Source organism: Psammomys obesus, unplaced genomic scaffold (assembly GCF_907164565.1).
Source record: "Psammomys obesus unplaced genomic scaffold, mPsaObe1.curated_primary_1811, whole genome shotgun sequence".
NCBI classification, from domain to species: domain Eukaryota; kingdom Metazoa; phylum Chordata; class Mammalia; order Rodentia; family Muridae; genus Psammomys; species Psammomys obesus.
The window spans coordinates 16,443,321-16,470,873 of record NW_026593286.1 but is presented as its reverse complement, the minus strand read 5'-3'; the positions used below and the strand labels follow the sequence as shown (position 1 = coordinate 16,470,873).

Sequence of the window (27,553 nt, the reverse complement as noted above, 5' to 3'; positions counted from 1 at the left end):
CTGCTCTCAGAGACCCGAGTTCTCAGTGGGCTCTGCTGGCAGGCTGCTGTCTTAGCAGCCGACTAGATCCCATTTGATGGCCTCCTTAACCCTCCCCCAGGGCTGGGAATTGAGGCTAAGGTAGGTCTGGCGCTTGCTGGGCGAGTGCTCTACCTCCGAGCTGTTCCCACGGCCCCACGTGCCTCCACTAAAGAGAAGCTACGCCACCAAAGCCCAGGAATTGGGCCCAGATGGGATAAAGCAAGAGCCAGTTCCGGAAGGTTCTCTCTTTCATGAGGTCTGAATCCAGCAATCATTTTGAATTGGAATAGATCTGTTCAGGGTCAGCTTGGAAGAGGAACCTTGAACCTAGTCATTTCCTCTTACTAGGCCCTTCTACCTCATCTCTGGTATGTATTAAAACTGATGGTAAGAGTCTTCCAAGTATTTTTCGCCATCCAACTGATATTTTTTAACTCTGATTGAAGACTAAGGGGTGGGAGGACGACGACCCACTACTCAATTCTTATCCTGTGGAATTTACCTTCTAATTGGGGATGTGGAGGATCATCGAATAGACGTTAATTTGCGGCTCTGACAAGCGTGGAGAAGGAAATGCCACGAGACTCTATAAAAAGCACATCTGACCTACTCAGGAGAGCCAGGGCAGCCTCTTTTGAAGACTTGGGGCCGAGGCTAGGATGTGAAGAAGGGGAGGAGTTAGGCCCAGAGGAGATTAGGCCTGGAGGTGATGGCCTCGGGGGGAGTACTGGGGGTTCATGAAGCATGTTTAGAGGCCAGCGACAGAGGGACATGAGCCGGACCGCTTCTCTGCCCGTGTTTGAGAGAGTGCGTCATGGCTGGAAGGATGTACCAGACTTTCAGCCTCCCAAGTTCCACCTGGGAATGACGTCGCTGGAGTGCAAAACTAAAATAGACGGCTCCGCCCCCATCTCCCAGCAGCCCCTGCAGCGTTCTCCCTCACCCGCCCCTGTGTGACCAGCCGAGCCGGCCCTCTCTGGCTCTCTAGTAGTTTCCGCGGCGCTGACGCATGCTTGCGCACACAACCCAGCCTGGCGCGTCTCACACAGCAGCCGCGAGCCGGGCTGCGGGTGCCAGGCGGTTTCCCCGCGGGGGGCAGGGGCGGGACTCCCAGCAGAGGAGGTGCGGCCCCAGCCGGGTCAGGTTGGGGACTCCAGATCTGTGTGCTGGAGTTAGGGGGTTCGGGTAGGGCTACCCCCGGCCTGCGGGACTAGATAAAGAAAGGCTGCGAAGGCGCCTAGTCACCGGCTGCAGGCGCGGCTCTCCGGGCCTGCTGCCACCTCGCAGTGCGTCCTGCCCGCCGGGGGCTGCGACCGCAGGGAGTCGCGGTGCCTCTGTCAGCCTGACCCTTTCTCTCCTGCAGCCCTGAGGAGGGCCGCCTGACGGCTGAGTTGCCATGGCATCCTACTACGAGATTCTAGACGTACCGCCGAGTGCGTCTGCTGATGACATCAAGAAGGCGTAAGTGCGTCAGCTGTGCTGTAGAGACTCTTGACCCTTGTTCCCCGCCCCTCTGAGCGCCAGGGGTCCTTTTCAAGGGCTGCTTGGAGGGAGGAAGGGAGACCGACCCTTGGGAGAAGATGAGGCGAGGGAAAAAGCGCTGTCCTTCTCTGGGGCCCACTGTACGCCCCCTCCCTCCCAACCCCGTGGTTTCCCCTCTCCTACATGGGGACTTTGCCCAGGTCACAGTGCTAAAATGTCCAGGCTCTATGAGGTAGGCCAGTGTCCCCACACTCTCTGTAGCTATAGATAACTCTATGTAATGAACTCTAAGAGAGGGTTTAGGGTGAGGACATCCCTTTTTGCCAATAGCCCTGGCACAGGGCAGGGAGATAACCAATCCCCTGAATACATGGCTGCAGTCGTGGGGCATTCTGGGATCAGAGCAGTGAAAGGGTGTCGGGCTCCAGAGAGGGTAGTTCAGTTGCCTGGTGGGAAGAGCCTGCACCGTTCCCCTGACCCTGCCGCTGCATCCCCTTCCTGCAGGTATAGAAAGAAGGCTCTACAGTGGCACCCGGACAAGAACCCGGATAATAAGGAGTATGCTGAGAAAAAATTTAAGGAGGTTGCAGAGGCCTATGAAGTACTATCTGACAGTAAGGCTTGGGGTCCTGCAGGGACCAGCATGTCCTCCTGCTTCCATTCATGCTCATCTCACTCCTTCCTAAAGCTAAGTCTCCATCGCCGGCCTCCTCCCTGCTTTTCTCTAAGCTGGCATTTAATTGTCTTCTCCATGGCAAGTTCTGTCTGTGGCTCAGGGTCTGGAAAGCAGTATGGGTCCTGACCAGGGAAGGGTACAGCTTTCCTGTTGAGAGGCTTATCAAGCCTATTTTATAGGCTGGTAAACCGAGGCTGAGAGAGATGAAATAATTTGCACATTTCTTTTTTTTTTAAAAAAAAATAATTTATTTTATGTGCATTAGCGTGAAGGTGTCAGATCCCTTGGAATTGGTGGTATAGACAGTTGTGAGCTGCCACATGGGTGCTGAGAATTGAACCCGGGTCCTTTGGAAGAGCAGGCAGTGCTCTTAACCACTGAGCCATCTCTCCAGCCCCCAATTTGCACATTTCTTGAGCTAGAATATGAATCCAGGTCTGACAGGTGGACTTTTTTTTCTGCACCAAAGATTGTACCTAGGCCTTGTGCCTGCTAGGCAAGTGTTCCACTGTTAAGCCACAATCCCAGATCCAGGTCTGTCGTTCATTCAGAAAATATTCTGACTAGACAATGGTTATAATTCCAGTATTTCAGAGGTAAGGCAGGGGTTCCTAAGGTCAAAGGTCCTGTCTCAAACAAGACTCAAAATAAGAAACAGTGGGCTGAGGGTGGAGCTTTGTTGGTAAAGTGCTCTGCGGGCATACACAAGGCCGTGGGTTTGATCCCTACCCCCACATAAACTAGGCATGGTGGTGCATGCCTGTAATCCTAGCAAGGCAAGGGAGAAGGGGGAGGATCACAAGTCCCAGGGCTTCCTTGGCCACATGTCAAATTCAAGAGCAGCCTGGGTTACATGATCAGTGTCTTTAAGATGTATTTCTTAGCTCTATCTCAGCAGTTAAGAGGACAAGGTAAGAGGATTGCCAAAAGTTTGAAGACATGCTGGGCGCAGTAGCGCACGCCTGGAATCCCAGCACTTGGGGAAGCAGAGGCAGGTGGATTGCTATGAGTTCGGGACCAAACCTGGTCTACAAAGCGAGTCCAGGACAGCCAAGGCTATACAGAAAACCCTGTCTCAAACCTCCTCCCACAACCCTCCCTCCTCCAAAAATAAAAAATAAAAAGAGTTTGAAGATAGCCTGGTATAGAATGAGACCCTGTCTCAAAACAACAAAAAGAATGAATGATCCCAGAAACTATCCCCTACACTTACTGAGCCAGGTATTTTGGTGTACTAGGGTGACAGTGGAGGACAAGCAGGCCTTGTCCTCATCCTGTGGGTCTGTCATAGTCTGGTCAGAGAAGGCCGACAAGTAACCAGGTGAATGCAAAGACAGGTTATACCTTGAGAAGCGTATTCCAGAGGACAACAGCTGTACCAGGGAAGGGTGGTGTGTGCTCTTGTGGTCTTAGCCAGGTCTCTGGAAGTGGCTTGATTAGGCTAAGCCTATTAATAATAATATGGTAGGAATTAGCTGACCTTTATTTGCTTATTTGTGTTGATCCTAGGGTCTTGTTTCTGTTAGGCAGAGTCTCTTGAGTCACCTCGTTTAATTATCTCGGTGCCCTTAGAAGTAGGTGCAATTAGTGTGTCTGCCGTATAGACGAGCCAGCCGCTAAAATCATGCTCTCCGAGACACCCTGCCACCCCCAGAGTTGCATTTTCTGAAACTCATCCTAGCCCAGGAGGGGAGGAGATAACTGCCTTAAAGGGAGGAATGACCAGATCTCTTCTTCCAGAGCACAAACGGGAGATCTATGACCGCTATGGCCGGGAAGGGCTGACAGGGGCAGGTAGGTGGAGCCGTGGGGTGCCGCAGTGGAAGTGGGTCAAAGAGGGCGGGGCAAGCTTACAGAGCATGCTCTTTCTGAGGTTCCTGGCTATGCCTTAGGTGGGTCCCCTGCCTCAGGGCTATATGGAGACTCTAAGCCCCTCTCTTCATCCTGACTCTCTTTCAGGACCTGGTCCCTCACGACCAGAAACTGGTGGTATGGGACCTGCTTTCACATTCACCTTCCGTAGCCCTGAGGAAGTCTTCCGGGAGTTCTTCGGGAGTGGAGACCCTTTTTCGGAGCTCTTCGGTGCGTAGACTCATGGTAGCCCAATTCCGTCGTCCTCCAGCCTGCTGTCTGTCCTCTGGGGACCTCTCAGGCCAGAGGCTGAGAGGGGATTGGAATTTCACAGACAGAAGATTTGAGGTTGTAGGCGTGAGTCCAGTGAAAGCTAGGACAGAAACTCACACATGCCAGGACTCACGTGGCACACCAGTGACACTTCACAGACTGGCCTTATTAAATGACAACAAGAACACATTGTTAAACCTTCCACAACAGCCAGCAGTTGGAACAAGACTCAAAGTGTCATGTGACAGCTGTAGCCACACCGCACATTACAACAGATACCATTATTTTTTTTTTAACGAATAACATATGTCAAGAATTCTGTGTCCCGAAAGCCACCTTCAAATCCTGAGAGGTGAGTCATTTTAATTCCCATTTGCAGATAAGAAGACAGAAGCATATTATTAGTTAGCTTAGAGTCACACGGTAAATGGCACAGTGGTTGGCTAGGAAGGAGCTCAGTGGTAGAGGCTTGTCTGGTACATTCAAGGCACCGATTTCAGTCCCCAGCCACAAAACAAAATTCAAAGGTAAATCAGGTGATTAAAGGACTCCTTTGACAGGCATGGTTGTGCATGCCTGTAAAAAACAGCTCTTGAGAGTCGGCCATACACCGAATTTAATCCCTGCACTCTGGAGGCAGAGGCACTCTGTGAGTTCGAAGCCAGCCTGGTATACATAGCTAATTCCAGGCTAGCCAGGGATATGCAGTAAGAACCTGTCTTAAAAACAGCAAAACAACAACAACAAAAAACTTTAAACTTGGGAGGTGGAAGCCCAGGATCAGGGGTTCAAGGTCATCCTTATCTATTAAGTTTAAGGCTACCTTGAGAAGTTTAAGGCTAGCCTGAGTTACTGAGACCCTTAAAAAAAAAAAGTTTTAAAAATTTGTAACTTTGCATAACCCCAAACAGGAGAAATCAGAAGTATACCTGGTTGCTTTTCAGCTTGGTTTTGTTGTTGTGTTGTTACTGGTTTTTGGTTTTTTGAGACAGGGTTTCTCTGTGTAGCCTTGGCTGTCCTGGAACTCTCTCTGTAGACCAGACTGGCCTCGAACTCAGAGATCTGCCTGCCTCTGCCTCTCTCCCAAGTGTGTCACCCCTGCCCCCCCAATCTTTGATTTCTAGGCTTTAAGGCCACACAGTTTTAGAGGCAAGCTCTTCACCAATGACCAATGTTCTTGCAGATGAGTTGGGCCCCTTCTCAGACCTTCAGAATCGGAGTACTGGACGATCTGGCCCTTTCTTCACTTTCTCTTCCTCCTTTCCTGGCCAGTCTGGTAAGCACTGTCCCTGTCCATTTTTTACAAATCCCGAGTCCTGGAATCCCAGGAATTGGCTTCACTTTTGCTAGCCCAGGCAGGCCCTCGTGAGGCCCCAAGATTCCTGCTTTCAGCAGTCAGCGGCCTCTCTCTCATCACCTCCCCTCAACCTTTTCCCAATACCAGATTTTTCGTCCTCGTCTTTCTCCTTCAGCCCTGGGGCTGGTGCTTTTCGCTCTGTTTCTACATCCACCGCCTTTGTCCAAGGACACCGCATCACCACGCGCAGGTGAGCGCTCTTTCTAGGTCCCCCAGGGTGGGGGGTCTGGGGATGAGGCCTAGAAGCAACTGCTGTGTCAACATGGAGTCTTGCCCTGAGCACTGTAACGGTCAGAGCCTGGACCAGTCTCTGCTCATTGACTCAACTGTGCCATCTTCCACAGAATCATGGAGAACGGGCAGGAGCGGGTAGAAGTGGAAGAGGATGGACAGCTGAAGTCGGTCTCAATCAATGGTGAGTGGGGCCTCCTTGTACCTCCCGGGGTGGGGCTAGAGGGAGAAGAGGGTCTCAGATGGCTAGCTAATTAGCATCATCATTAGTGGCAGGCCTTCCTTTTGCAAGGCTCTTAACTCTGTGTGTGTGGCACTGGGGGTTGGACCCACACCCAGCCTTTTTGTCATGGTTGCTGGGGATCGGAACTTAGACGCTCATGCTCGCTGAACCAGCTCCCCAGTCCTCCTGCGTTCTCCACAGGGCAGTAAAGCAGTGCGGAGCGTATTTACCCAATTTTGTTGTTTTTGTTTTTTTGAGACAGGGTTTTCCTGTGTAGCCTTGGCTGTCTTAGCACTCGCTCTGTAGACCAGGAAGGCCTTGAACTAGTTGTGCCACCAGTTTTTGGCCTATTTACCCAGCTTTTATTTGAGGGGCCTGAGCTGAACCATGTTTGACCCTCACTTTCAAGTAGCCTCTGGCTCAAGACTAACTGCTTACCAAACAAAGGGTGTAAGTTAAGCCAGGAATCAAAATCAGGTGTGTGTGTGTGTGTGTGTGTGTGTGTGTGTGTATGTGTACAGGTACTGGAGTATGGAGCAGAGCCTTGGGCATGCTAGGCTGCAGTGCCAGTCCAGGAATCAAACCCAGTCAGTGTGGCTAGCCACTTACAGCTAGAATGGCACTGTGACAAGTACGTTACATGGGCTATCATATTTAGTCACTGGAGCAGTTGGCATGTGTAGACAATCTCGTTATTCTCCCATGTCACAGACAAAGGAGGCCCAGGGGTCTGGGTACCGTGCCTGAGGGAACACAGCCACAACCTTGTAGCCCAATGCACATGTGTCAGTTGCAAAGAGCCTGTGAATGGTCAGGGTCGTTACTGTGCAAGGCAGCCCTTGCATGATGTCCTAGCTTGGATCTGGGACCTAATGGTTGATGCGACTCCTACAGGTATCCCAGATGACCTGGCACTAGCCTTGGAGCTGAGCCGTCGTGAGCACCAACCTTCAGTCACCTCCAGGTTGCGGGTCCAGCCGACCCCTCTCTCCCGTCCCTCTGACATCAACCTTTCTGAAGATGAGGACATGCAGCTTGCCATGGCCTACAGTCTATCAGAGATGGAAGCATCTGGGCAGAAGCCAGCAGGTGGGCGGGGGGCACAGCAACGATGGCAGGGGCGGCCCAAGGCCCAGCACCAAGATCTTGATATGGGGGTCACACATAAGGGGGCGAGGGGTGAGGCAGCCAAACCCAGCCCATCCTCAGAGGAGAAGGCCTCTCGCTGCCTCATTCTCTGAAAGCCAGGCTGAGCCTGACGTGATTCAGGTCCTGATGCAGAGTTCCGCTCACTGTCAGGAGCACGGAATAGAGTGGCCTGAGCTGCAGGATCCCAAACTCTGTCCTCCACAAGTTCCCCTCCCAGGCCCACCATCCTATAGCATGGACAAAGGATTTGTTGTACTCTGATAGGTCCCGGGGTAGAGCCCAGGACTGGGGGCAGCAGGGGCCATGGAAGGGCCTGTGGAGCCTAGAGGCACTGGTTGGATCAGGCACCGCTGAGGGACATTAGGGGCTCGGGGTGGGCCTTCTGTGGCCAAGTCTTTTCCTGCCGTCTATGTTGCTGACACTGTCAAGGAAGTGGGGCTTGGCCCAGCATGCGCTGAGCCCTGGGGAGCAGCGCAGGCCAAGTGGAGCCTCTGCTATCCTTGCTGAGCCTCTTCAGGCCTCCCGGATTCTGTGCAGAACTGAGCTCTCACCCGCTTCCGCTTCCCCTCTGCTGCTGCTTTCCCTCCACTCTGCTCTCTGCAACTCCTGCGTTCGCATCGCTTGCTTTTATGGCTGCTTGGCTAGGACTCCCTTCTCCTTTTCTTTGAAGCCCAGGAAGATGCTGGGACCAGTGGGGCCATAAGATCTTCTAGGGAGGCTAGCTAGGTGGGGTTGAAGCCTCTCAGCCCTCCAGAGTCTCAACCAGAGTCAACTCCTCTTCCCTTCTTGCTGCCTCAGCCTGCCCTGGCCATAGGACTAGGCAGAGGTGAGGCTGGCTCTCCTTGGAGAGGTGGGGATAGGGCCAGGGTGACCCTGATGGGAGGCCCAGGTGGGGGCTATATCCGGACTCCTTGTCCATCATGCATCAGAGCTCAGGGGCTGGCCGTAGGGCTGGTCTAGGTGTGCATGCTCGGCTCCACCCTCCATCTGCTTACAGCTGACCCTCTCTCCTGTCACCCACCCCTGCTCTCTCCCCAGATGTGTTCTGAGCTGGATATCCTGGATACAGAGTTGCTGCAGTTCCATCAGGACAGCGCCCTCCCCAATGTGCTAGGAGGGAATGCTACATTCCTCTCCCTCACTTAATGCTGAGTGTAGAGCTGGGGCCTGGGTGGTGGGTGGGGACCGAGTGGGAGGCACCTGTAGTCGTAGCCTCTGAACTCTCTCCCCCAGGGTGCTTAGGGCTGTCTCTTGCAGATTACAAATCCCAGAGTGCAATGCACCCTGGCCTCATTTCTGATAGGTCTTATCCCAAGGGAAGTGGTGTTCAGTTATAAAGCTGAGCTTTTTGGGATGTGTAGTTCCAACCCTGGCCAGTCTGTCACTCTCTGAATGGGGAGATCTTGTCTTTTTATCTTGTCCCTGGCAGGGGGTGGTGAGGATTGTAGATGAAGGAGAATAGACCAGAACATTAATTCCTGTGACACTTCTTGCTAAAAGTGGAATGAGGTTGGAATGAGCAGACCAGAGTCCTTTAGCATCTGAAAGAGGTTGTTTTCTCCTGGGCAGCCTGGGGTCCGAGGAATAAGCTAATGGGGCACTGGGCTGAGTAGATAGGGCATGGTCCTGGATGGCTGTGGGCTGGTAGAAGGAAGGAGAGAAGGCTGCCTTGGCTGGAGTGTGTATGGCGAAGATTGGCATGCAGAGGGAGTGTTGGACATATCGCTTGAATGGCTTTCTTTGGCCTCTGACCTTGCTGTCCATTCTTTCTTATCATCATTCATCCTCCATGAGGCCACCTGTCCTCCTGCCTGGGGAGCCCAAGGGCAGCAAGGGGATTGGTGGAACGGGCTATGGCCCACCTTTGAAACACTGAACCTCTGACACCCATCAAAGCTGGAATTCAGACTGAGGGGAAAATGGAAGCAAATAAAACTGAGTTTTGAGAGCTCATTGCCCCATGTTCCTCTTTTCCAAGATGGCCTGAGGGGGACTCTCTGGAACTACTAGGTGACACGTCAGGCCTCACACACCTTTCTTCGTGCCAGACAGCTGGAGGCATAAGCTTTTACCAGGTTGTCCAACCAAGAAATGCTTAAATTCTTGTCCCTCACTTGCAGGGTCCCACAACTAGCTTTACCCTAAAGGTCTCTCTTGTAAGGGGACCTACTTCCTGGTTCTCTGTAGTACAGCTAGGCTGAGGCTAAGTTAAGACTTGGTTGGATACCTGGGACTCACAGATGACCCCTGATGATTTTAAACAGTGTCCAAAGGCCCTAGACTAAGCCCAGGGACTGTGAGCCTGGTGCGTATACACCACCCTCCTGAGCGTCCAGGACCGGGGATGAAGGAACCAGGAACTCCTCTCCGCTTACTGTCTCTAGCCACAGACCAGCACCTCCGTGCTGTCACACAAGAGGATGTGGCTCTGGGTCCCTCTCCCCAGAATTCACTGTTAGCTTCACCCGACGTCAAAGGACCTAGCCGACCTCTGGACGATAAAGCAGCAGCCTACCCTGAGGGGGAATGCCAGCCCTCACCCTGAGCATCTGCTGGGACTTGCAGAATGGTGCTTTGCACACTTGGAGCCTTTGTCTCACAGAACATTGGAGCTGGGCCTCTGTGGAGCAGTTGGTAGGACGGGGCATTGTTCCTCACCCTCGGCATTCAGAACTCACCCCATGTTCTCATTTGAACTCCAGCATGAGCAAGTGGCCCCGGGCTCTGGGTTCAGCTCACCTCAAATTTTTTTTTTTTTTTTTTTTTGCATCTGGAACCACCAAGGGTGACTTAGGACATACAAGCAAGGGCTCCTGGGGGGAGGAGCACAAGGGCAGCCATAAGGGTAAAAGGGCTGAGAGGGTGGATAAGATGAATGGGGGAAAAGCATCCTCCCCAGATGGCTTGCCCCAGCTCCTCACTGGTGGAGTTGGCTGTGGTATCTATGGCCTGAAATGTGGCAGTCAGTGCGTAGACAGGTGGTCTCCTCAGCTCTAAGCTCAGTCCTATGTAACATGGATGTCATTCCCGAGGCTGAAGGGCATGAAGCAGCCGCTTAAGAGCTGGGAGGAAAGGCTATTACAGGAAGGCCTGGCTTCCCAGGTTCCAATCCTGGACCACTTACAAGTGTCTCGCCCTGGGCTAGGGCCATTCTGCGCTCTTTGTCAGCACATGAGGCATTACTGGTCATGGTTTTATGAAGATAAAACGAATGCATGCGTGGTGCCTTGGAACCTGCTAGCCAGCTAGGAGCCACTCTGTTAGGCACTACTCGAGCCAAGGACAGCCAGCCCCTGCAGCCAGTGTCACCCGTGGCTCTCTGCTTTCAGTGTCTCCAGGGAAACCTAGCAGGCCAGCTCAGACCCGAGCTCCCGCTGGAGCCTGGAGGCTGGATAGACAGACCTGTACGGGCTTCCGTATTGCGGGTGCACAGACAACACACTAACTTTATTCACATCAATACAAAAGTAGATTTTTCTAGAAATGTTCTCTTGTGCCGGGGGCAGAGAAGGTGGAGCAGGGTCAAGGTGGCAGGCCAGTGGTAGCAGGGCTGGGTGGCTGGAGAGCGGGGGCCCTCTCATTCCGCTCTGTCTACACACTGAAGGCTGGTGAGAATGGGGAGATTATGCAGACTGGCCTCGAAAATCCAAAACCACGGGGAGAGGGAGACAGAGACTCAGGGAGGGTGGACTTGGACACACTTGCTGCTGGTGTCCACTCCTGCCCCTGCCTGCTGTCTGTTTCCCACAGACCACCTTGGTTTGAGCACAAATGAAGCAGGGGTGGACCTGCCCCTCTGTCTCCACTTCCTTCCACGCTGGGTTGGGAAGGGCTACCATGCCCCAAACAGGCCAAGGCTGCAGATGGGTAGGGGCTGAAGAGTGGGTGCACAAATGCTCACGCAGGCAGAAGGAGCAGAGGCCAGGATACCCACTGAGGTGGCCAGGGGGCTCACTGGGGCAGGGCCTTGAGAATGGCATTCACCTCCTCCGCCACAGCTGTCAGAGCAAATTCAAATTGGTCCTGTACAAAGTCAGGGGCAGAAGAGTCAGGGGAAATCTAGCTTCTGGCCCCTGCCTCAAGGGACATTGCAGGGGTAGAGGGCACTGGGCATCTAGGAAGAGGGGAGTTATCCTGTAGGTGGGGTGGAGAGGCAGACTGCTGCTGGTTCTTCATGATGGCTATGAGGAGAATGCTTGGGAAGGGGAATCAGCTAGGGAGAGCCACTGTCACCTTAGAGCGGACAAGGCCAGGCCGCTGGTCACGGATGTGCTCCAGGGTGGCAGCGATGTCAATCTCCTTCACTCCTGGGGAGAGGATGGAGTAAGGTATTCTTGAAGGGATATCCAGGGGAGAAAATACCCTGTAAAACCTGACCCATCCTTGGCAAAGCCTGGAGATGGGACCACGTGATCCCCAGTGGGTTCTCAGGCTCACTGGGTGCTGGGGAGTCAGGAGGGACCGGGGGCTGCCGCCCTGTGGGGACAGATCTTACCTTTGGCCATGCGGTTCAGTACCATGTCAATAAGGATGTAGGTGCCTGTTCTTCCTGCACCGTCACTGAAATAGGAGTTGGTGACAGACAGGCTTAGCTCCGACAAGGCGGGAAGGCCTCAGAAATGGGGGCTGAGGGTGGGGACATTGGCTGACTGTTAGAGTTGGCTTGAGGAGAGCATTCGTGAGTCATGAGTGAGAAAACAGAGGCCCGGGAGCCCTGGCATGTCCCTAGGCATGGGGACAACTAGAAAGGACAGTCATGGCTCAGTTTTCAGCGGAGGCAGCCAGATGGAATGGGACTGGCCCTCTTCAGCCAGGGGTCAGGCTTTTGTTCAGCCAGCTCTCTATAGAAAGGGCCAAAGAGTAAACATTTCCAGCGCTGTGGGCTGACATTCTGTGTGTGTGTGTGTGTGTGTGTGTGTGTGTGTGTGTGTGTCTATTTTTAACTCATTAAAGACAGTGTACCAGATTTGGCCCATATCTGTTGTTCACCAACATCAAGAGGCAGTTATCCATGGTTTGTACACAAGGAAAAGGAGCAGGGGGAAGATGGAATCAGAAAGGCCCGGGGCCTCTGTGTGGCAGGCCCCACCCACCTGCAGTGCACTATGATGGGGCAGGAGCGGCCTCTGTAGCACTTGTTCACTTTCCTGAAACGAGAAGCCGGGTCTGAAGGCCGGGGGCCACCAGGCAGAAAGAAGGGACCCCGCGCTAACCGCACACCGTGTCACCGCGCTGGCAAGCACAGAGCAGGAAGAGAGTCGGAGAGAAGGGATTGAGGGCTGGTGACAGAGGACCAGAGCTGTGTGGGTGATTTGTCAGTTGGCAGCCATGTGCCCAAGCTGTGAACCTGGAATAATGGATTTAACTTCTCAGTTCTCATACCTGTAAGATGGAGTCTTATGAAATGCCATGAGGTAATCAGCATAAAGTACTGGCGTGCCACGGGTGCGCTCCACAAGGGGTAGTTACCAATGGTGGAGCATTGCCAAGTGGTTCTGTTCAAATCCAAGGCTTCCGGGTAAACTCCCGGTCAGCTCTTGCTACTCTACAGCCAGGAAAGCCATCCCCTTTCCTCTCAGGCTCTTAGTCCATGCTAGCCCTGATGTCAGGTCACCGAAAGGCATTCATTAGCAACAATTACTTTGTTCGAGCCGTCACATGCCAGCTGAATTTATGTAATTCTGGTGTAAGCCCCTGGGATTGTTTAGCTTACCTGTGTGGCCTTTTAAAAAGAAATCTATGCAGTGACTGACAGTGGCTCTATTAGGGACTTTCCTAGTTTGTGTTTGTTTGTTTGTTTGTTTGTTTGGTTTTTTTTTTTAGATCTGGGGCTCAAACCAAGGTCTCAGTCATGCTCTATTTGCTGAACCCAATCAAAACTTTCACCTTAAAAATATTAATATTCAGCAGTAAGGATTGAATCCAGGGTTTCGTGCCATGCTTGGAAAGTTCTCAGCCACCAAGTTGTATATACAGTCCTTTTTCGTTCTTTTATTTAGCAGTCGGGTGTCTGACTAGGTGCCCAGGCTGCCCAGCTTGCACATCTGCCTTAGCCTCCTGTACCCCTGAGATGACAGGTATGAGCCCTCTCATCTGACTAGGAGTTTTTAAATGTGGGGCAAAGGAAATAATTTAATGCTCCGACATCACTTTCAAAGTGTGCCTTCACGCTACAGGAGCCCAGTCAGAAATCACTGTCATCCTGGAGTTCAGAAACTACCAAGGTACCCACCTCAACTCTGCCTCTCTGCCTGGCACTGGAGATCCTGTACTGAGCACCCTGGCACTGTACTGACACAGAAGGCTTCAGTACAGATGCTTCTTTGTCTGTACTACTAGGGGATGCTGGATGCCTGGCCTGGTGTTAAAACGCCCTTGTGTCAGCTTCTGTTTTAGCCCCTCCTTGTCCCAAGAACTTCCTGCTGGATAACTGTGTCCAACTGAAGTGAAAACACCAGCAGAGATCATTAAAAAATGATGTTGGCAGCTGTGAGGCAGGGAGGGAGAAGGAGAGATGCAGAGGAACTGAAGACAGAATGGAAGAGTGACAGAGATGCAGGGGAAGAGGGAAAGGAAGAAAGGTGAAGAGAAATTAAAAAACGGAGGCAAAAAGACGGGAAGAAAGATGAGGATGGAGTCTGGACAGGAGAGAGTGAAAGGGCAAGCCAGCACAGGGCTGAGGGCCAGAAGGACAAAGCAGGAGACAGAGCGGCGAATCAAACAAGGGCCCAGCAGAAGGAGATGAGAGGGGGAACAAAAAAGGGGCATCCCGTCTCCAGAGAAGCCGGCAAATAAGCCAGACCATGGAGATGCTCTGGGAGAAGGTGGGTGTGAGAAGGGCACGAGGCTTGGGTGGGAAGGCCAGACTATCAGTACTAGTTTGCGGATGAGAGGCAGGTGGAAGGGACAGAGGTCAAGGGCGCGGCCCCAGGTCGCAGCTGGAGGAAGGGCTGGCGGGCTGTTTGCAGCCTGCTCACCTGCGGAAGTCGAGCAGCGGCCGGGTGGAGGCCGGGGTGCCCTCTGCCGGCCAGCTGAGGAAGTGGAACTGCGTGAGCGTGCGTGTCTCCTGGGTCTGCACGTTCTTCAGGTAGAAGCTCCGCACCAAGAAATCCTCGCACCAGATGTGCTCCGACACCAGGTTCACCTGTCAGGTACCCGCCCGGCTCTGAGGGCGGCTGCCCACGCGCTCCACTCCCATCCCCGCCCTCTTGCCTTCCCAAGCTGTCCAAAGGCTAAACCCTTCCGGAAGTTAAAGGCGGTCTTAATTTCAGTCTTTAGGTATTTGTTTTTCCCTGTCTTAACTACTCAGGTAAGTTTTAGCAAAGTCCCTACAGATGCTTTTTTCATGCCAGAAAAAACACACATACATACATATGTACATACATACATATGTACATATGTATGTATGATATGTGTGTGTGTGTATGTATATATACATTTATATGTAAAATACGAGGCCATCATTCACCTTCTGACTCTCGTCCCCTTGCTGAGGGGTCCCACTGACCTCATAGACGTGGTAGAGGGAGGACCCTTCGTCCGGCCAATAGCGGTCACACTGTTTGACACCGTCCTCCACCAGCGGGGTCAGCATGACAATTACAGTGCAGCCGCTCTCCCACACCATCTAGGGACCGAGACCCAGGTAAGCGGCCTTCTAGCCTCCCTGGCTCTGGCTGGCCCCGGGGGCCTCTGGTTGCAAGGAAAGCCCCCTCCAAGAGTGCACCTGCCAGAAGTCTGCGATGGTGTGGGACAGCGGCCCCTGTGTGGCTATGTAGGCTGGCATCCGAGGGTCGTGCTCGATCTAAGGGTAGAGAGGATGTGGCATGGGCCAGAACGAGAAGAGCTAGCTTGGAGAGAGGCTTGGTCAAGAGTGGGCCAGGGTCGGGTCGGGTGAAGGCTGGGAAGAATATCTATCTATCTATCTATCTATCTATCTATCTATCTATCTATCTTCCTACCTCTCTATCTAGATAGAGATATATAGATTTGGTTTTCCAAGACAGGGTTTCCCCTGTGTAGCCTCGGCTGTCTTGGACTCACAGAGATCTGCCTGCCTCTGCCTCCCCGAGTACTGGGATTAAAGATGTGAGCCACCACGCCTGGCTGAAGCCTGTATTTTAATTCGAGGACATGAGCTCTACAGTTTGGAGTAAGAAATGACTATAGGGGACACAATACAGAGGAGCAATACGGATGGGGTGGGGTGCGAGAGCCACTTACGATGGGGCTGGCGTTGATGTAATCACTCCGGGAAGGGCTGCTCTCCACTCTCAGCTTGATTCGGGCGTGGTCATCTGCATGGAACCCCCAAAGAGCCTTCTGGCACTAGGCTTCTGCCGCCCAGCCTGAGCCAGGAGCCCAGACAGCTTCCCCCACAGCCAGGACTTGCCCCTAGCAGAGGGTGGGGCCAGGCTGGCCCACGGCTCACTTACAGGGTAGGAAGTCAGGATGGCGGTTCTTCTTGAGGTTGCACTCACCCTGTGCCGTGGCACAGGTGTTCGGCTCTGCCTGGTAGGCACACAGGGCCTGCCACTCCTTGGCCAGCCGGTCCTGGTTTCGAAGGTGGTCCTCCATGTACGCCTGCAGGGATACCGCAACCTGGCTCTGGCCCGCACCGCCCATCCCATCCCTCCTGCCAGCCGGTTCCCTCTCCACTGTAGGCCCCGGGCCCGTTCCTGACCAGAATCATGTGTCCCGTCGAGATGTCCATGTTGGCCTGGGCAGGCTCCTCGCACCAGGATGGCGTGCTGCTGTGGGAACTGGGGCTGGCTTGGGCCGCATCGCTGAACTGCGAGGACACACTGCTCACCCTGGAAGGCTCTGGCTGGCCCTCGGCCCGGTTGAACAGCGACTTTGTGGCCATGTGCTGGCGACACAGGTCCTGCAGAGGAAGGGCCAGGTGAGGCTGGGGTCCCTTGGAAGCCCTTCAACAGGGCCATGGGACTGGAACCCAGGGGTAGAGTGGGTGGAGCATTTGCACAGCATCGCAGAGCTCAGTTCCCCGTGCTACAAACAAATGGGGCCATGGATTTCAGCCTGGAGCCTTGGTCTTGTCTGTAATCAATGGCATGAGGAAAGGGTGCTTTGGACTTAGTTCTTTTCTGCCTGGCTGGTGCTTATGACAACCTCAGATAGTATAAAGTAGAACCCCAGAATCAGAGCCCTGGGAGGGATCTCAGGAGCTGTTCCAGCCCATGTTCACCAAGAGTGCATCACAACACCCACCCCTTCCAGGACCTCTCTAGCCTCTCCCGGGACCTTATTTCCTCTCCCACCTTGACTCCACACAGGATGGAGTCTCTCAAGCCCCTTGTACTTCTTTCCCTCCACGTGCTTCTGGGATACACACCTGATACTCAAAAGTAGTGTCACCGTGGGCCCCCTCGGGCCCCAGGGCTGCCAGGCGTTCCTTATCCCGTCGTCTCGAATGATGGCGTATACACAGGGCCACTGCCAAAGCCACTAGCAGCCCAGCGACACCTGCCAGGGCCACCAGAGTAAGCAGCACTGAGCGCATGGGAGATATGCCATGGGCTTGTCGGGGAAGGACTGCAGCTGCCTCCTCCCTCTGTGGGAACAAAGCCAGAGTCAGGGGGATGGTGGCAGGGGGGATTGGCCACCTATATAGGCCACCTCTAGGGACAAAGCTGTAAAGGCAGGGGTATGGAGGTAACACCCAGAAGGGCGTACAACCTCTTTCCCAATCCACAGTGGACCAACTCAAGAGCCAGAGACTTTGGGTGACCCCAGGAGAAGGATTTCCATATAAACAGAGAAAAAGGGAAGCGTCAGCATGAAAACGCTGTTAGAATGGCCCTTCAGGAAAGCGCCACCGCGCCACCTGCTGGTCAAAATCAGAACTGCACAGAGACGAGGGCTGCTTTGGGGAAAGGCGGGTGAGCCAAAAGAACTTTACACTCTTTAGTTCTTTCTCCTTGTTCTTGCCTTCTCTCCTGTGCGCAGAGTCAGGCCTATGGGACGTTGGCGGATTCTACAGTTGGTGCTTACCTGTCCCACCCCTGTCTGCAAAATCTGGAGCCCTGTCTGCGTTTCCAGTTCAGACTTCACCAGCCCTATAGGAAGGGTACAGGTCAGGCTCTTTTAAGCCCCATGTGAGCTGGAAGTAGGGGCTGGGAGTCATGTTGCGCCTGCGCTTGAGGATGGGGAGGTATTTACCAGCTTGCTGGGTCACATCTGCCAAAGACAGGTTCCGTTCATTGTGCCGGATGCGGAAGGTGACAGCTGGTCCCACCACGCTGCCAAATAAGAGGTATGGTACATGTCTAACGACAGGCAGGTTGCGGGTGGGCGGAGCCGCAGGCCTCCACGTGGCTGCCCCGCTTCGGCGACTTGGGAGCATCTCTGACCCCGGAGCTTTCTTCCCTTCCTACCTAGTCCCTTCGGCACCACCTCACCCGTGCTAGACCCCTGTGCTGTCCCAAGACGGCAGCCCCACCTGATGTTGATGAAGCTGCCCGAGGACACGTGCGCGTGCTCAGCCAGGATCGCGAGCAGCTTCACTCCAGCCACCAGACTCAAGGGCCTGCAGGAGAGGAGCAGGCGGAGGGGTAACAGCGGGCGTTCTCAGGCACCCTCTTGAGACAGGCCAACCACCCCCCTACCCCCCAGGACTGGAAGCCTTCCCCAGGTTGCAGCGCTTACTTCTGATTAGTGACTATATAGCCGTATTCCTCGGCTGCTGGTCGAGCTGAAGGCTGTTCCACCGCTGCGGGCTGGCTCTGGCCTAGGGGGCTTTTCTTCTCCAGGAGGACAGATGAGACCCTGGGAGGGCTGGCTGTTTGGGGAGGCTCGGGGAAGCCAGGGCTCAGCACCTGCTGGGCTTCATTGGCGTTGGGGCTGGCAGTGGGGTGTCCAGGAAGCAAGGGTGTCGGGGGCCGAGGCTCTGCTGTGTCTCCTCTCTGCTTTTGTTCTTCTGTTGTCTGTTTCGAGACAGGGTACACGTGTGATCTTAGAGTGGAGGAGCTGGGTGTGTGTTGGGGGGGGGGGCACACTTTGGGCTCTAAAGTCTTTACAAGTGGAATTTGGGAACTGTTTAGCCTTCTACCCCCTCCCCCCCAAGCCCTTGCAATGGGTACTGAAAGCACTTGCAGGGAACGGATGAACGAGTGAATAAAGGCTTTAAGGAATGAAATGTGCTCTGTAAATTCACAGGGTGGGGCTGGAATGGGGAGGGGTGGAAATTGAGCCCGACTGTCCGGAAAGACAAACAGAAACGCAATGGCTTTTGTGTTAGAAGCCTACACCTAACACAGAGAAGCAAAACTCATCCACTATACGGGAGGGAGCTCCACCAAAGCCCCTGTGGTAGGGATCGTCAGAGTGTGAAAGGACTGTGTGGTAAAAAGAGGAGTGGATGAGGAATTCTGGGTTCTAGTTCTGCTGACTTGAAGTGGGGCCACAGGTGATGATTGGAAGTCTCTGGGGCCTTAGAATGAGGGACCAGAGGACAGATTCTGAGCCGTGATCTCCAAGATTTGGATTTTAGCAAAGGGGGACTTCTGAGGCAGGAAGGTGGCAGGAACTCACTTTCTTGAGATCAGCTCCAACATTTACAGCCCCTCCTATTGAGACAAGAAAAGCAAGAGTCTTGGGAAAGAGTGGCAAGACCAAGGTGAGGAAGAGCCAGAGATTTTGAACCTTTCCCATCTGTGTGACCCCTGTCCTGTCAGTAGTCCCAGATGCCTCCCCCTGCTCGCTCGCTCTCTCACTACCTCCTTGAGCTTGCCATCCTCTAGTCTTTTCCTGGTCTAATGATACAGCTTGCCTTCTTCCCCTCTTGGCAATAATCCTGTCCTAGAAAGAACTCTGTCTTCAGCCAGGCATGCTGGACCATGCCTGCAATCTCTACACGCTGGAGGTCGAGGCAGGAGGCTCATGAGTTCTTATATCAGCCTGGGCTGATTTAAGCAGGACCCTATTTCAAGAAGAGAGCAAACCCCAAACTCCTCCCCTTGTGACTCTCCGGGCAACTCGGTGCAGTCCTGAGAAGTGAGGCAATGAGCCTCCGTGGAGATGGGAGTTGCTGGCTTCCCTGCCCGGACACTCACCAAGATTTCTCCCTGTGCCCTTGGGCAGTAACTGCAGCAGAGTCAAGAGGGTAGAAAGCTGCTCCGGGGTCAGCTGACGCAGCTCCACTCCGTAGCCTGCCAGCACAGCGGCCAATCTCTGCAGACTTACATCTGCTGGGAGCCGGGCACAAAGCTTAGAGCTGACGCTAGGATCAACTGACCAGCATGCAGATAGGTGGCTGGGGGGTAGGGTGGGGGTGGGGATTCTTTCCTAATGCCAGGACACTGATGCCCTCCCATTCCCAGACCTTGAACGTATTGAGGTGTGTCAGGGGCACACCCCACTGTCCCCGCATCGAAGCTAGTGCCTGTGTGCATCAGCTTGTCGGTAGACAGTTAAACGTGTGAACGAAAGGCAAAGGCAGAATGCCAAGTATGGCGATTCATGCTTGTAACCTCACTACTCATAAGTCTGAGGCAAGGGGACTGCCACAGGTTTGAGTCCAGCCTGAGCTAAAAATGAGTGCAAGGATAGCCTGGGATAATACAAGACCTCAACTTAAACATAAAATTAAAAAGCCAGGAGCGGTGGTGCACACTTGAAATCCCAGCACTCTGGGAGGTAGAGGCAGGTGGCTCTCTGTGAGTTCAAGGCCAGCCTGGTCTACAGAGTTCCAGGACAGCCAAGGCTACACAGAGAAAACCTGTCTTCAATAACAAAAACAAAACAAAATAATAATACTGAATAAACAAATGAATAAGTGAACATCTTCAAAGACAGCGAGGAAGGACCCCCACAGACAGAGAAGATGCTGAGGATACTTACCTGGTTGTACTGCTTGGGGAGAGGGCTTTTCCCCACGACCCCCTCGTACTTCCTCCTCATAGCCCTCTGAGGAGTCCTCTGTCCGGCTGCTGCCCCCTTGCTCTGGCAGCCTTGGCATCCTGGCCCTGCCAGGCACTGGCAACTCTTGGGCCATGTAAAGAAGCCCTGAGTCCTGGAAAAGCTGAGCAGGGGAGGGGCCTGGAAGGTCCCCGAAGGAGTGGCCAGAGTGAGCCCCCAAAAGGGCCTTGGAGGCACTTCTGCTGAAGAGAGCAGTGGCTTCAGCCTTGGGCAGGTGGCCAACACCAACCACCCCTGGGGAGTTCTCTGAGCCTCGAGAGCCATCTCGGGAACCAAACTGTGGGAAAGCGGAGACTTGGGTGAGGACAGGCTCAGGGCTTCAGTCCTGGGGTCGAGGCGTGGCCAGAGTCCAGGGCTTACCTGGTGGAACAGGTAAGGCTGTAGCAGCGTGGGTTCATAAGTCAGAGCGGGGTGGGGGGGCTGTGGGGGCATTAGCAGGTGCTCCAAGAGAGGGGGCAACAGCTCGGCCTGCAGGGAGGACAGCGGGCCCCCCACCCCAGCTCCAGTCCCACCCCCTGGAGGCCAAGGGAGCCCCTGGGCAGCAGGAGAGGAGCCAGTGGGATTGCTCCGAGAAAGCAACTCTCCTGGTCTCCTGGGCACCAAAGCAGACCTAGGGAGGGAAGGAGAGAGATAAGGATCAGAGAGGAAGAGAGAAGGGGAGGAGAGAGAGAGATTTATTTGTATGTTTGTTTGTATAACACAAGGGTGTGGGCAGTTTACAAGGTCAAAGTTGGGTAGGGTCAGTGGTTTAGAATAGCCCTGTCCCCCTAAGAAATGAAGAAGAGAGATGTGCTAGGGGCTATGGAGGGGAAGGTAGGCCAAAGGGCCAAGCTTGCCAAGGTAGTTGGGTAAGCACGTGAAAAAGAACAAGCGGGTGTGTGTTTAGCTAGGGATCAAACCCAGGGCCTTGGGTATACAAGATGAATACTCTCCCAGTGAGCTACATCCCCAAACTACACAGGCTGCACGGGCTAGGAAAGCTGAAGGGGTGATGCAGGGAGCGTATCTGGGGCGTACATGGGATGGACCATAACCTTAGGATGCTTCTGCATTGTTGTCCCTGGGTTCTCTAAGTACATACGTTCAAACAACAGAAACTGCCCTGGGCCCACCACTGTGCCTTGGCCCAAGTGTCGTATTTGAGCTCCATACCCCCTTCTTTTGTCTGAAAGTTGCCTTTAGAGCAGCAGTTCTCAACTGTCAGTGGTGACCCCTTTGAGGGTCAAAGGATCCTTTGATCTAAGGGTCGCCTTAGACTATCGGAAAACACAGACATTTACATTACAGTTCATAACTTGCAAAGTTACAGTTATAAAGGAGCAACAAAAAATAATTTATGGCTGGGGGTCACCACAACATGAGGAACTGTGTTAAAGGGTCACAGCATTAGGAAAGTTGAGAACCATGGGCTAAAGGCTCTAACCATAGAGAGACAGTGCTGCTTCCTGCCACGCACAATCCCACACAGTCATGAAACAACTTAGGTCCAGGAAAATTGTAGTTTGTCCATAACAACTACTTTAATACTTCTTTTGAAATATCAAATACCAACATTCTCTCAAAGCACCTATGTATTGCCCTGTTATGCTGGATCTCTGGGATAGACTCAGCTCCTACTGAGCGCGTCAACATGTCAGAGGGAGAGACCATTCTCGATGCTACTTTACCTGTGCTCCAGTCTGCTGACCTTGGCAATCTCCACCCCCTGACTATAAGGAAGGTCCACAGATTACCATCCTCAACAGTCTAAGGCTGCTGAGAAAGGCTGCTTACCTGTCCCTTGGATGGGGCTCTGGGGGATGAAGCCTGGGGATGCGCTCCATCTCCTGGGAGATCACATGCTGGGTGAGGTCATCATGCCAGGACAAGCCTATCAGAAGAAAAGATAAGGCAAGGGTGACTTGAGACCAGGGGCCCAGTTCCAGAAGTGATGGAGGTCAGGAGTATGCCCCATTTCCTGCAGTGAGTTGTGATTGCCAAGTGGGGGTGGGAGGCAGGGATTGGAGACACAATGGGTGAACTGAGCTGTCTTCCCACCCCCATTCTCAGGAACAACTTTTGGAGTCCGAAGGCCTGGGCTGGAATTCGGCTTTGGTTTCCAAAGAACCAGAGGCCTATTGGGCCTCCATTGCTTCATCTCAGTTCTCTCATCTGGGGATATGTATCGCCTAAGATTGTTGCGATAAATCGCTTCTCGGCCTTTTGGCTAAGATCAAGTGTAGATTGTTGCGATAATTAAAATAACGTGTCATGGAAAACAGCTCTGTTGCATGAAGCCCTTTTAATGGATGCTGTCACCACTGTCATCACTGCCTTTCTTCATTCTGGGCCTGGAGTCTTTTGTAGAGCGGGAGTAACACATATTTTGAGGGCTGATGTGAAAATGAAGTGTGGTCAGGAAAATGCAATGCTCCATACGCCTGTTTCATGTCTTCCTCACTGCAATTCTCATCATGTCCTCCTAGCAGCAGCATCTTGATCTTCTGCTTGACTTTTTACCCATGAAGCCCTGTTCTCATTCATTCCGGAGGGAAGCACATTTCGTTCTCCTCCATTCTTCTATGGGCTATCTATTTAGAGTCAGGGCCTCACTATGTAGCACAGGCTGACCTGGAACTCATGGTGATCCTTCTGCTTCAGCCTCCTGAGTTTGGTATCACAGTGCCACCATGCCCAGCTCTTGCCCTGGTTTTAGAATCTGGGTTACTTAGGACTCATATCCCGGGACCTACAAACATCTATTCCACGCATTAGAACTGTCTGTGTTCCTAATACAATCAACTCCTCCAAGTGACCACTAGATTTCAGCCTCTATTTCTTACTCATGAACATCCTCCCCCAAATTCTCTCCTGTTTCCATTCCTTTCCTCTCCATTGAATTATTTCTTATGGCACAAGAACATGATGCAATTTTGTCCATCTTAAAACGACACTCTTCACCCATGTCCTCCTGCATCTGTCACTGCATTTCCCTGAAGCAAACTTCTTAAGACATACAAAAAGCTGGATGGCAGAGGTCCATGCCTGTAGTCCTCTACTTAGAAGGCTAAGGCAGAAGGACCACCATGAGTTCCAGGCCAGCCTGGGCTACATAATAAGTTTGGAGCTATCCTGGGCTATACTGTGAGAGCTTATCTCAAAACAAACAAAATTCCAATAAGCCTAAAAAAAATTTTTTTTCCAGCAACTTCAGCTGCAGGCCTCCTGGCGGACAACTCTAGGGTTGTCCATCTCTAGGGTCCCATTACCTTGGTCTTGCCCCCTTATCCAGCAAGGTCTAAGAGAGTGGGGCTTCATGAGTAGATGTAATAATTTAGTTGCATGAAGAGAAGCTTTTGGATGAGGTGGTCCCTCACTCCCCCCCCCACCAGGTTCCAATCTCGGTGTTTCAATACAGCCAGCCCTCACCTTGGGACATGAGTTGCCGGAGCACACCTTGTAAGCGCTGGAGAACTGGAGAGGTGACTTGCAAAAGGGGCCGCGCCTGCCCTGCTCCTGCCTGGCACTGTCCAAACAAGCCATCTAAAAGCACAAAGTTGCTGTGGTCAGCGCTTTTGCAGGAGGCCTCCCAAAGTCCAGGCCGCAGATGGACGATGCTCTGTCCACTTTCTTTGGCTTTAGAGTTGTGCTCCTCTGCTCTCCTCACAGCTGCCCTCTCCCTCCCATCTTTTTTTTTTTTTTAATCCTATGCCAGGGCTCTACTCACCCTGAATACAGACTTCCAAGTGCGAGCAGAGTCTGCGGTCAAACAGACAGCCTGTGGAAGAGTAGGAGCTCAGAACACAGAGGAGGGTCAGACGTCTGGGAAACAGGCGAAGCAGGTACGGCCCATTATTTCATTCCAAGGAAGGCTTTAAGTTGGGAGGACAGTAAGGAGGAGCCCTAGACTTCTCTCTCTCTCTCTCTCTCTCTCTCTCTCTCTGGCATATGTATGCATACAAATTTATACGTGTGTGTGTGTGTATAGAGGCCAAAGGTCAATGTTGGGTAGCTTCCACACCTGTTGTCCACTTTATATTTTCAAGACTGGGTATCTCACTGAATTTGGAGTTCACCCAGCACATCCCAAGGATTTGTCTGCCTCCACTTTCCCAGCGCTCGTGTTAGACATCAGTCACTATGCATTTCGTGTGTGTGTGTGTGTGTGTGTGTGTGTGTGTGTGTATGTGTTTTACGGGTGCTGGAGATCCGAATTCAGCTCCTCGTGCTTCCGAGAGAAGCATTCGACTGACTGAGCCATCTCTCTAGAATTCTTGAGGAAGCATGGGGTCTGGCTTTGGATTTTGAAGATCTTAGTTTCAATCTTTAAGAGATTCAGTTTGCTTCATGGGGAGTTGGAGCGTGGGAGGAGGGGGGAGCAGAGATCACGTAGCATTGTCGGAGAATTTGTGGCCAAATTCAAAAGGGAACTGTAGTTACCCAAATCTCTCAATGCGTTCTAACTCTAGTGGCCTGGAGCTAGTGGCTGATACTCCAGCATACCTCCTCACTCCAGCGGGGAAGCGTAGGGACGGGAAAGGGGTGTAAGTGCTTGATTCTGAGGCACCAGGGTTTCAGGCCAGACCCGGTGGATCTGTCCGTGGTGCTGAAGCTGGAAGCGACGCGCACGTCGGGAGGGGAGAGGGTTACCGAGGGAGGGGTGACGGGACAAGGAGTCGTCACAGGATCTCATCCCTCCGCCCTATCTTGTCAACCCTGGGCCTCACAGAAAGTACCATGCACTGGCCTCCAAGCCAGTGTGGGGTAAAAGGGAGACAGATGGAGAGGCTGCGTCCCCTTCCCCCACACGCCACCTTCCCACCCCCCATCCCGGCCCGTGAGTCAGCGCTGACTGTGTCCGCTCAGATGTGAGTCAGCACCAGGCCTAGATGTGGGGAGGGGGACGAGGGACAGACCCTCCTCCTTTCGTCCTCTTCCGCTCCCTCCCCTGCGTGCCCCCCTTCTTATAGCTGACCAAAACGCAGCAGATGGCCTCTCTAGACTCGAAAGAGAAACCCTGCTCTCTGTCTCCAGCCAGGGAGCTGGAGCCGGGTGACGGAGGAGAGGCTCAGGCCGCCCGGTGGTCGCCTCTTCATCCTTCCCGGCTTCCGGTTCTTCAGCTCGGGTCTCCACCTCGACGCCTCTGGCTTCTCCCACGGTCCTGTAGTCCCTCTAAATCCCTCGACTCGCGCACGCACCCCCACTTCTCCTTCTGGACCTGATCTTCCCTGGAGGCCACTTTTCCCAGGTCCCGCCTGCAAAACCCAGCTCCACCTCCCGGCCTACGCCCCTTTCCTCGTTTTCATCCCCCTTTCGTCTCCCTCCATCTCCTCCCATCTTCTTTACACCGAAACCTCTCTTCCCCCTTCCCCCCAGCCCTCCACATTCATTCCACCCGAGCTTCTGGCTTTTGCGACGCTTCTCCCTAACAGCGAGTTTTGCTCCAGGCCCCTGCCCCCCCCGCCCCCCCCCCCCCCGACCCCAACAAGTTTCCTCCTGACCGTGGGCACTGATGGCGCTGCAGCCCCCGGGGCGGCCGCTCAGCAGCAGCAGGCAGACCAGCAGCCGGAGGCCCCCGGAGCCCCCGGGTCCCCCGGGTCCCCCGGGCTGCCGCGGGCGCCGCATCCTTCCCGGCTCCCGGCGCAGCCTGAGTCTCAGCGGCGCTGGCGGGAGCCAGCCGAGCAGCCTAGGCGGAGCCTGCCGCTCCCCACCCACCTGCAAGGCGGGGTCTACGTGCCCCTCTCGAGGCGACCCGGCCAACCGCAGGCGTGCGGTGACGACTTCTCCACCCCCGGCTTGCATGCCTATTTGCGTCATACTGGCGTAAGAGGTCCCTCTCAGCCGGGGACCAACTCAACCTAGTCCTCCTCCACCGTATAGTAGGTTCCTCACTAGAATTCCCACTGGGTCCACCTACTCCTGACCTTCTTTTTCAAGTCCACCTGCCTCTGACTCCCTGGCTCAGGGTTGGCGAAAAGGAACAAGTTCTACTGGGAACAGGGAAGATAACTTGGGCCAGGGAGTGTAAGCCTGAGACTGCAAGCGGAAGAGACCAGAATAGGAACTCTTACCGCGTCTCCATTGCTGCTACTGACGTCATCAGGGATGGTTAGGCGTGCGTGCTGGGATAGCCTTGAGCTAGTTGCTCACCCTGTTTAAAGTGAAGGTGCGAAAAAGCTTCTGCCCCACAAGGTGGTAGTGAGAATTTATGTGTTAAAACTCATCGAGGGAGCAAGATCTGGACCTGTACGTCGCAAACACTCCTATGCATTAACTTGTTTTCCTTCGTGGTATCTACTCATCTGTCTTTTGAAGCCGTTTCTTTCCTTAGCATTTGTTCTCGTTGGATTGGTGTGTAGCAACCATCCACAAACGAACAGTGTGACATTTCAGCAAATGCTCGTGCATGTATGCAATCGGTAATGATCAGATCCACATAGCTGGCATATCTACTACCTCAGACATTTATAATTTCTTTGTCTTGGGAACACCCAGAATCCTCTCTATCAGATAATTTGAAATAGTCAACAGAGTATCAGTGGCTGCGCTGCCTCCCCCCGCTGCACCCCTGTAAGCACTTTTCATTAGCTTTGTCCCTTGGCCTCCCTGGCCTCAAGCTTATCAACGATTTTATGATTTCTACATAAGGTACACAGCACACCAGACCGCTTCCCTCCTCCCTAATTACTCTGCTTAGATTATTTCCTCCAGCCTTATCACAGCAACTTCCTCCATGGACTGACTTTCTGAAAGTTCCCATTTGATTACATTACTCTTTTGCTTTCTAGTTCTTTCGTTCTTTCTTTCGTTTTGTTTTTAAGACAATATGAGCCTAGTGGGATGAATCAGGGTGTAAAGACATTCACTTTCCAAACCTGAGTTTGATCCTTTGAATCCATATAAAGACGGAAGGAGAGAACTGATTCTGTAATGTTGCCTTCTGACCTCTCCATGTCACATGCTCGCCTCATCACACACACACACACACACACACAGAGAGAGAGAGAGAGAGAGAGAGAGAGAGAGGAGAATTAGGTTTTTATAAAGTGAATTAAAAAGACAAAATGGTTTGTGGAAAAAACCAAAATGGTTTAGTAAACACACATACACAGTTATCTAAGCTTCACAGGTATTGACTTTTGAGTGTGTTTGCTCCTTTTTAATATTTAAATGGAAATGATAGACATTATAAAATTTCTCTTATAAATATTTCAGTATGCATCTCTAGGAAATAAGTGCACTTTCCTACAATAATGTAACTTAGAGCTCAATTCATATTCAAATACTTAAAATTGTTTCCAAAATATCTTTTCAGCTGTTTGTTCAAATAGGAGTCAATCAAGGATAACCACTGCATTTAATTATTTTCTTTCTT

At 52.9% G+C, this 27,553-nt stretch overlaps 2 protein-coding genes across 9 annotated transcripts; one reads left to right on the top strand and one right to left on the bottom strand.

Annotated features, from left to right (window-relative positions):
• The first annotated feature begins 340 nt into the window (after positions 1–340).
• Dnajb2 (DnaJ heat shock protein family (Hsp40) member B2) lies at positions 341–9,211 on the top strand. Of its 6 annotated transcripts, XM_055616929.1 has the most exons (11): positions 969–1,143; positions 1,385–1,482; positions 2,008–2,117; positions 3,920–3,973; positions 4,139–4,261; positions 5,487–5,579; positions 5,748–5,850; positions 6,005–6,075; positions 7,009–7,203; positions 8,062–8,089; positions 8,302–9,211. In XM_055616929.1, the coding sequence occupies exons 2-11, from the start codon at positions 1,418–1,420 to the stop codon at positions 8,375–8,377; spliced, it is 918 nt and encodes a 305-aa protein (XP_055472904.1). In that variant the 5' UTR covers positions 969–1,143; positions 1,385–1,417; the 3' UTR covers positions 8,378–9,211. The 6 variants fall into 6 exon arrangements, 2 of the variants coding, with proteins under 2 accessions (XP_055472904.1, XP_055472905.1); XR_008721221.1 differs by lacking the exon at positions 969–1,143 and adding an exon at positions 341–389 and having other exon boundaries at positions 7,009–8,089; positions 8,302–8,359; XR_008721222.1 differs by having other exon boundaries at positions 967–1,091; positions 7,009–8,089; positions 8,302–8,359.
• A 1,471-nt stretch (positions 9,212–10,682) lies between these two features.
• Positions 10,683–25,856, bottom strand: Ptprn (protein tyrosine phosphatase receptor type N). 3 transcript variants are annotated; one of them, XM_055616925.1, is made up of 23 exons: positions 25,680–25,853; positions 23,906–23,956; positions 23,608–23,721; positions 21,973–22,069; positions 20,560–20,809; positions 20,122–20,476; positions 19,335–19,469; positions 18,814–18,848; positions 17,929–18,206; positions 17,723–17,809; positions 17,443–17,522; positions 17,275–17,339; positions 16,616–16,834; positions 15,947–16,147; positions 15,699–15,846; positions 15,487–15,560; positions 14,990–15,067; positions 14,771–14,890; positions 14,241–14,407; positions 12,357–12,410; positions 11,759–11,823; positions 11,497–11,570; positions 10,683–11,286 (listed from the first exon to the last, which is right to left on the bottom strand). In XM_055616925.1, the coding sequence occupies exons 1-23, from the start codon at positions 25,801–25,803 to the stop codon at positions 11,215–11,217; spliced, it is 2,943 nt and encodes a 980-aa protein (XP_055472900.1). In that variant the 5' UTR covers positions 25,804–25,853; the 3' UTR covers positions 10,683–11,214. The 3 variants fall into 3 exon arrangements, with proteins under 3 accessions (XP_055472900.1, XP_055472902.1, XP_055472903.1); XM_055616927.1 differs by having other exon boundaries at positions 19,335–19,466; XM_055616928.1 differs by lacking the exons at positions 14,771–14,890; positions 14,990–15,067 and having other exon boundaries at positions 25,680–25,856.
• Positions 25,857–27,553: the final 1,697 nt, after the last annotated feature.

Bases quoted from the DNA above. Each gene is read 5' to 3' on its own strand.
- Dnajb2 (XM_055616929.1), top strand. From the start codon at position 1,418: ATGGCATCCTACTACGAGATTCTAGACGTACCGCCGAGTGCGTCTGCT. The intron at 5,580-5,747 runs GTAAGCACTGTC...TCCCAATACCAG, and splicing joins CTCCTTTCCTGGCCAGTCTG to ATTTTTCGTCCTCGTCTTTC. The intron at 8,090-8,301 runs GTGAGGCTGGCT...CTCTCTCCCCAG, and splicing joins GGCCATAGGACTAGGCAGAG to ATGTGTTCTGAGCTGGATAT.
- Ptprn (XM_055616925.1), bottom strand. From the start codon at position 25,803: ATGCGGCGCCCGCGGCAGCCCGGGGGACCCGGGGGACCCGGGGGCTCC. The intron at 23,957-25,679 runs GTCAGGAGGAAA...ACTCTTCCACAG, and splicing joins CAGCGCCATCAGTGCCCACG to GCTGTCTGTTTGACCGCAGA. The intron at 19,470-20,121 runs GTAAGTATCCTC...CCCGGCTCCCAG, and splicing joins TCCCCAAGCAGTACAACCAG to CAGATGTAAGTCTGCAGAGA.